The sequence below is a fragment of the Squalius cephalus genome, assembly GCF_949319135.1.
Source record: "Squalius cephalus genome assembly, chromosome: 8".
NCBI classification, from domain to species: domain Eukaryota; kingdom Metazoa; phylum Chordata; class Actinopteri; order Cypriniformes; family Leuciscidae; genus Squalius; species Squalius cephalus.
In genome coordinates, this window is record NC_137129.1 from 29901197 (window position 1) to 29909849 (window position 8653).

The 8653-nt window shown below is 35.5% G+C and overlaps 1 protein-coding gene across 1 annotated transcript; it reads left to right on the forward strand.

Annotated features, from left to right (window-relative positions):
• The first annotated feature begins 5457 nt into the window (after positions 1-5457).
• LOC307162541 (MARVEL domain-containing protein 1-like) lies at positions 5458-8426 on the forward strand. Its single transcript, XM_079877930.1, has 4 exons — positions 5458-5812; positions 7403-7570; positions 7795-7914; positions 8153-8426. The coding sequence occupies exons 1-4, from the start codon at positions 5669-5671 to the stop codon at positions 8231-8233; spliced, it is 513 nt and encodes a 170-aa protein (XP_079734056.1). The 5' UTR covers positions 5458-5668; the 3' UTR covers positions 8234-8426.
• Positions 8427-8653: the final 227 nt, after the last annotated feature.

The window sequence follows — 8653 nt, forward strand, 5'->3', positions numbered from 1 at the left end:
AATTGTAATCTTTTTAATAAAATAGCAAAACATATATTTACAAGGTAGATGTAAGCTAAATCTTAAAAGGTCAATATAAGCCTTCTCTTTAAATTATTTGTATTGTGCTTTATATTAGTGACACATTTGGGGAGAAGATTTTGTTTTTTTAATAACCACGCATAAACATTATTCTCTCAAAAATACAAACATGTACATACATGTTGCTCACATATTATGGTAGCCCTGTTTTGTGCTATATAGTGCATTTACACCTTTGCCATTAATATGTGTATAAGCAACTGAAAAAAGCACAAATGTCAGGGCATTTCAAAACATCCCAAGGGCCCAAAAAACACCTCAGACCCCAGAGGGTTAACATTGTTTAGAAAGGTAAGTGTGTTATTAAATTATTATTTTAAAGAGGCAAGTTTTTTTATTATTATGCTTGCATAAAAAAGTGAAAGATAGGATGGTCAATTTACCCCCAGATGGCTCAATTTACCCACTGACTGGGATCAACTTACACCTAGCCTGGGGTAAGTTGAGTCACATGAACACTTTTTTTTCTGAGGTCATATTTTCAAGGCTCTTTGTCATAGGTGCATTTTTTAATTTTCAGTTTATAGGCAACATCCCAAATTAACAGTGGATGTCTTCATTGTACTTCTGTCTCAATTTCCCTTGCCTTGAGATCCACATAAGTAAAAACTGGCTCATCTTACCCCACTCTCCCCTATATTCAAAATATAAAAATACGCAATGAAGGAGACACGACAACTATCTACGTCTCTATCGACTCGAGGCTAATGCTTACCGGTGTTCATACACATCATTTGTGATATGACAAAGAACAAGGAAACAAGTGTTTAAAAAGCATTGAAAGACACTCACTGTTGTGTTTTTGTGTGAAAGAAAAAACTGTCTCTGAAAATAAAAGTGCTGTCAGCAATAATTTCTTATGTGTGTTTTTTCGCATAACACTATGACTACCGCTGCAAAACACATGAGTTAACGTTATATTCTCGATGCTGTAGTTTATTTTATCAGTCACAGTATATCATTAATCAAGCTTAATTTGACTTTTCAACTACAATCAGGCAGGGTGAACTGAAAGCTTTTACAATCTTTTAGCTATATCATTGACAAAAGTATGTGGTGCATTTTCTTCCAAAAAGGATTTTCTTTCTCAAATTCATGCTTCAAGTTGACAAAGCACAATAAACGAAAATCACACAACTGTTTAACCAGACATAGCCTTAATTTGCATCTAAATAACTTTCATTGATTGTCTTTCATAATGCACTTACCATAATATTTATTAGGGGGGTAACGGATCACAAAAATCGCGGTTCAGAACATAGCCTAATATTTATTAGTGGGGCAACGGATCATAAAACTCGCGGTTCAGACAATATTATGTTTTTTGAGTTACAGATAGGATAGTTTTTCAGATCAGAAAAAAAAAAAAACTTTAAGTAGCCATCGATACCACAGCCAGCAGACGTATTTATGCTTCGTAATGTTCGACACATTTAACTGGGAGTGGGGCCGTCCACACTGTCTTTGTAGGCACCGCTCACGTTGTGTTTTCGGCTTTGGGAATGGAAAGAACACAACTCCTCCAGACAATCTCTAGTGTCCGATTTACAAACAACGTGGGCGCACAGCTTCACTATCTTGCTTGGAGTCAATGCTTGTCGGACCTGCTCACATAGTAACGGTTGCTATGATGTGTGATTGGACAATGGCCGTTTTGGGGGAGGGGGGATAACACTACGACCAATCACAACAATAAACCCCATACGCTTAGCTACCAGCGGCATATCCGGTCGGCAAACAAACAGCAAAAATGCCCTTCTTGCAAAGGAACTCTAAAGGAATCACTCACTCACATGGCTGGGCACTTGTAATGACACATCAAGGATGTTAAGAGGCTAAAAGCAGGTTTAAAACTTGCCCCATTGAAGTCAACAGGGTGCAAATTTTAAAAAGAGGATAACACGGTGTAGGCAACACCGATTTTTGTCGTTGTTCTCTGTACTGACAACACTCCAAATTTACAAAAAAATTAGCTCAATGTTAAAATTGACCGGAGTTCTCCTTTAATGTTTTACAGAAAGAGTGATTTATTCGACAGATTGGTTTAGGCTATTGAGAATTTGGTTCAGAGAATGGGGTTTAGTGTTTTAGCAATTCAGAAATGGAACTGTAAATGGAATGCACTAAGCCCTTGATTACTTGGAATACACAATGGATAGGGATAGCTGGAGGATGAAATTTTTTTTTTGTTGTGTTCACTGCATACACTATATTGTATATATTGTATATATTGTATATTGGGAGGAGAGGAATTATAAGTTAGAGCGGGTATGCTGTCTAGGGGTAGGGTGGAGGTGCACCGTCCTTCACCCAGGATGTGCACATAGCCATATTAATCATAAAGTCATAAACTTGATTATTATTGTTATTGTTTGGAGGATTGGGAGGAGAGAGAGAGCGGGGGATGAGAGAAAGGGTAAAAGATGTTAAATTATTGAATACCTTAAAACACTCAACACCCCCAAAGGATATATATTTTAAATGATAAGTTCTTTCTTTTCTTTTCTTTTCTTTTCTTTTCTTTTCTTTTCTTTCTTTATCCTTATTTTTTTCCCGCGTCTGTTCTTATATTGTTGTTTATCTGTATTTTGTTTTTGTTTGTTTTTTGGTCGATGTGTGTATTTTGTAGAGTTTCTGTATGTATTTCTGCAATGATGATAATTTTAAAAAAGGAATACGCAATGAAGCAGATTTATTATATACAATTATTTTCCTTATGAATTTGTTACATACCATTTTATAGGCCTGTATGTGTGGGCTGTTGGGAGAAAATATAAAAACTTGCACAAACAAAAATAAAAACAATACAATAAACTATAACAGTCAGCTTAGCATTATGCGGATAAATGTCAAAATAACTCCAATATCATACACTAGAGTTGTGCAGCTCTCCCTGTTCAGTTCCTTCACTTGTAGGTTCTCTTATGTTGCTTTGGTTGTTTATCAATAATTATTAATCCTACGATCTCCTGCATGTTAGTCTGTTCTTAAATAAAGTATGTTTTGTTTAGGACTCTCCTTCATTGTGCGCTCACTATAGCATAACAATTGACTTGTTATGGCTAAATCAGTTTTTGAGGCAACTTAAGAATTCATTATTGAGCTTGCTTACGTCAAGTATGACCTTAATGCAGTAATGAGTAATAATCAGACCAGCTTTTCATTCTTTCTTCAGCTTTGAATGTCAAGACCAGTTCTGATGTGTTTATTCTTTCACTGAGGGCCTTCTGTGCAATATGTTTCACATGGGAGTGTGTTTAGACATGTTTGTGTTAGACCCTCTCTCTCTCTCTCTCTATTTTATATCATAGAGAAAGACAAATTTTCTTACTCTCAGATCCACTCAAAGACGCTAAATCTTTTTCTTTAAATCTTTTCTTCTTTGTTGTCTGAGCACAGGTGGGAGAGGGGCCTGTAAGGACATGACTCTCTGTTTTATGTGGGTAACCTCACACAAACACAGGCTTACTGCACACGGCACATGATTTTTAGTTGTTCTAAACTATTCCTTTGGTGTTCTTTAAACATATAGAGCTTTTCATGCTCGTTGGAGTGAAAAATATCAATGCAGTCTTTGTTAACGTCATCCATGCGCCCACTTGCTTTGTATAAATTGGTTTCATCTGTGAATGTTTCGGTACAGAAGCCTCCAAACCAGATAGGCGGCTTCAAAAACTGAATCTCCTATAACTTTTTCTCTTTCCTCTGTACTCCTCTTTCTCTCTCCATGTCTTCCATACTCATTCCCCCTGTTAAACGCGCATTCAGCAGCAGCTCCATCACACACATCCACTTAAAGAAAAAAAAAACAGATTAAAATTTCCTCTATGCAAATTTGCGACAGCCACTTATCAATCCAATTTCAGCCAATTAGACTTCTTCTCATTAATCTGCCTTCAAGGCAGCGAAGAGCGCGCAAAAAGGAATATTAAATTTGATACAACAAACACGCACAGAGTATTTGACTGAGTAATGAGTGTGTGTCAGAATAATATGGCTTATGAATCTGAACATTAATGGATTAATACTTTATCTGTGACAGAAGAGAAAAGATATTTTCTGAAAACGATGTCAATCATTAAAACTGCAGATATGCACATGCAGAGAAACTATGTTTGAATGGAGATGTTAAGATCGTTCATAGAACCGTGTGCATTTATTGGGTCCATATTTAAAGTAAAATAACAACACAAAAGGATCTCATTTTGCTAGATTTGGATTTTCCTCTCATTGTTTAGACACCAACCTAAGAGGAACCTTAACACAGCTCTAAACATTAAAAATTATCAAATTTTCAATTGCATCAAAAACATCAAAGCCATGTAAGCAATAGTATATTATTATTATCTCTCATAATACATTATACAGACCATCATTTAAATGTTTAAAGTAAGATTTTTTTCTTGTTTTCTTATATTTCTCTTTTTTCTCTTAAGTCTCATACTCACCAAGGCTGCATTTACTTGATCAAAATACAGTAACAGTAATATTGTGAGAAATAACTGTTTTCTATTAAATATCATTCCAAATGTAATTTATTTCTGTGATGGCAAAGCTGAATTTTCAGCATTCTTACTCCAGTCTTCGGTGTCACATTCTTCAGAAATCATTATAATATGCTCAATATTTCTAATAATTATCAATGTTGAAAACAGTTGAGCTGCTTAATATTTTTGTGGAAACTGTGATACCTTTTTTCAGACTACAATATAGTTTTTTAACACTATAAATGTCTTTACGTTCACTTTCGATCAATTAAATGCATCCTTGCTGAATAAAACTATTAATTTCTTTAAAATAATCTGATCCTCAACTCTTGAAAGGTAGTGTATGCATTATATTTTATATTATGTATATATTGTCTTTTAAAAATATTGTTTTAAAAATTGCACCAGAGCTTTTAGACTCTTTAAAATCCTCTCTTTTTTATTTATTTATTTATTTATTTATGATTTTGTGTCTGTTTCTGTTGGATAGCCTAGCTATTCATTTTGCAGTAGAGCTGTGTCTAAAAAGGTTTCATTTGACCGTGGCTCCATCTAGTGAAAACCCTTATATTGCCCTTATAATTTTCTGCATTAATTATTATGCGAGTCATTATTAATGAATGCACGCGTGCCATTCATTATGACTCACATCAAATATTTTATTTCTAATGGCAGCGGAAAATGATAACTCTGCGCCCCTTTCTCTTTCTTTTAATAATTTATAATTTCATCAAAATATTGACTTTATTCTTTTGCTGCATCGAACGGTCTGGTTTTTCCTTCAGGAAATGCAATATCTAACCTGGTCAGGTGTATTTCTGGAGGAAGTCAACTGTGGTTGTTAAAGATTGGGGTGGTCGGTGGGAGGAGTCTTTTCTGCTGCAACCTCAGAATGCAAATAAACATTTTTGATGGTTTTAAGTGGAGCTACTATTTATGAAAAGTATATGGACTCGTCATCCTCTGTACCTGGTACTGGCATTAAAAAAACAGACTACAAATTTATCGGATGTTCCGCGACTTTGGCTCGTATACACCTGTACGCAGAAGAATAAAAATACTTTTTTTGTAGTGGAGCAGAAAGATTTTGGGTCGCATTCATGGCGGAGGATCCAAACTCTCGACCTGTAATAACCACCGCGAGCAGTCCTTACCTGGAATGCGGGAATTCAAGCACAGAGACCCCGTGGTACGACAAAGAGTCAATGCTGCGCGTGCCTAAGTACCTCATCCTTGTTGAAGTTGTGAGTAAACTTTACTATCATGGCTTTAAAACTCGACTCGAACTTTATTAAAACGACTAAAATGGGCAATTGATGAACAAATCCAACAGACTTGTCGGAAAGAATTTGTGCCAGTTTTGAGAGAAACTTATACGGGTTGTCTGTTCTGTTCTCTTACCTTTTTGCTTTTTCACTGGAATCTGCGTGAGCAGAATAGAGCCATTAATTACGTGCGCTGGACGGCGTGGTTGCTAAGCAACCGAATGTAGGCTATTCTCCTATCCAAAACGAAGTTATGCCGCAGTTATCATAGCCGTTCATTCAAAGTCGTTCGTGATTTTAGAAATTTTAATATGTTAAACTTTATTATTTTCACGGTGTAATTCACTCACCTTAAAGTGATAGTTCACCCAAAAATGACAATTTTGTCATCATTGACTCATGTTGTTCCACACCTGTATGAGTTTCTTTCTTCCGTTGAACACAAAATAAGATATTTTGAAGAATGTTGGTAACCAGACGTATTTTTTTCCTACAATGGAAATCAATGGGTGCCGTCATATGTCTGGTTAACAACATTCTTTAAAATATCTTCTTTTGTGTTCAACAAAAGAGGTTTGGAACAACATGAGGGTGAGTAAATGATTTTTGGGTGAACAACCTAAGGTTCAGGTTGTCAACAATTGGTTGCGTGTTGATTTTAGATTATCACATTAAAGGCAAATGTGCACTGTAAAACGCCTGCCTTTGTATTCAGGAGGAAATAGTAATGACTGAAGGGCTTCTAGCCTACACTGCATGGCTGGCTGTGTAATCTTGTTTAGTTTTTAAAGATATGGACAGCTACTTTGTATGTAGGCCTATAGCCTTGCATATGTGAGCTGCAAAATCCCCATAACAACTTATATGGAGAAATTTTGGGATTTATGTACGTGATCTTTAAGGAGAAGAAGCCTAACCTACATCTTAATTACAGCCTTCTCTCATTGTGTGTGTGTGTGTGTGTGCGTGTGTGTCGCGGTCGGTGTGAATGTTCCTCTTTCTGTCTCAATGTAGGTAAGATAAGGCCGTTGCTGAGGAAGTGAGATTGTGATAGAGCTATGTATTTAAATGGAATGTGCTAATGGCTGGTTGATTTAAATGACCCAATAACTCAGTTTTGAAAAAGAAGTGGCTTCTGCTTTTAAAGTTTAAATTTAATATAGGTTTGCCACAGCTCATCGAAATATAGGCTTTCTCGTTAGCATACACATTTTTGTTTTAAATATGTGAAGAGATATATTTAATGACATAATGACATTTTTTTTCTGTCTATTTATTTACTTGTTTGTGTTTCTGTTCATCTGAACAGAAACTACGACAAATTGAGATATTTGACAACAATTAAAATCAAGATATGTCTTATTTTAATTCACACCCTAAACAACAAGGACAACAACAAAAAACTTAATCCTTATCCAGTAAATCACAAATTACTGGAAAATCATGGGGCATTCAAATACAGTTATGGACACTGGGGGTTTAAAAAGGTTGAGAACCACTGTCCCACAACCTTTTGTTTTTCCAGAGGATTAAGTAATTCAAAGCAACAGGAATTCTTCTGTTCTTCAGATTTTGGGCCTGCTGGTATGGGCACTGATTGCAAGCACAGAGTATTTCCACTTTTCCCCATTTGGATGGGTGATGTTTGTGACTGTCTTCTATTGGCTTCTCACCCTCTTCCTCTTCATCATCAACCTGGCCAATGGAAAAATACATCACATTCCTTGGACTAGAGTGGTGGGTGCACTTCTATACAGTTAGTTGATTCATCTCTACAAAGTTGTGATTAAAAAGGATGCCATGGTGGTATGTGAAAATAGTTCTACATTTAGATTTAGAAAAAAACAAGTCTAAATTTATTATTTTAATGGCTTCCAAAAACAACATGGTTTAATGGTTTTGAAGGAACAAAATTGTGCTAATTGTCTCAAATAATTGTAGTTCCGTCCCTGCTCTCTTAGGTTCTCATTTTTAACTGCAGTGCGGCTTTATTGTACACTTCGGCTGCTATTGTTGAGGCAGCTCTGGTCAATCGGGGGGTCAAAGGTCATCATGATTTTAACTGCTGGGCAGCATCAACGGTAATAATCATTTTATTGTTAGATGTGTGCGAGGCTGTAACCAACATAACATTGAGGGGAATATATCAGTGTTCGGCTGGTTTTCAGTAGTTTTAAATTCTTAAGCGATTACACTTGGTCTCCACAGCCCAGAATATGTGGTTACATTCTTGATCGTGTGAAATACATGTTTTTCATTTACTTTGCATAAAATTGTTACAAGTTTTAATGCTTGCCTCTCTTTTTTTCTCTGTTCTAGTTTTTTGCATTCCTAGTATCTCTGAGTTACGCTGGTAGTGCGTTCTTCAGTTACAAATCCTGGCACAGAGGAGATGAATAAAATGTGATGGGTAGATTGTAGTTTTTAATCACACTTTTAAAAACATGGCTCATCCTTATATTGTTCAGGAATTGAATAAACTTGGAAAAAAAATAATATTGATGATTGTCTTTTTTATTAAAAATTAAGAAATTAACCTTTTGCTCTGTATGTATTTGCAATCAAAATCTAAATACACAGATTTGTCTAATGCACAATAGATGTTTTGATATCTTTTTTTAATAACTTATATGGATATTACTTTATATTTTATTAACTTTATTGAATATTGACTGGTTGTGAATGAATAGACATTTAGGCCTGGTTTCACAAACAGGGCTTAGATTAAACCAGGATTAGGCCTCACGCCTTGGTTCAATTTGGACATTTAAGTAGCTTATACAAATGTGCGTCAGAAAGAAAAAAAAGATTACTGATAGG

Coding starts and splice junctions, on each gene's coding strand:
- LOC307162541 (XM_079877930.1), top strand. CDS start 5,669: ATGGCGGAGGATCCAAACTCTCGACCTGTAATAACCACCGCGAGCAGT. Junction 5,813..7,402: donor ACCTCATCCTTGTTGAAGTT/GTGAGTAAACTT, acceptor TCTGTTCTTCAG/ATTTTGGGCCTGCTGGTATG. Junction 7,571..7,794: donor ACATTCCTTGGACTAGAGTG/GTGGGTGCACTT, acceptor CTGCTCTCTTAG/GTTCTCATTTTTAACTGCAG.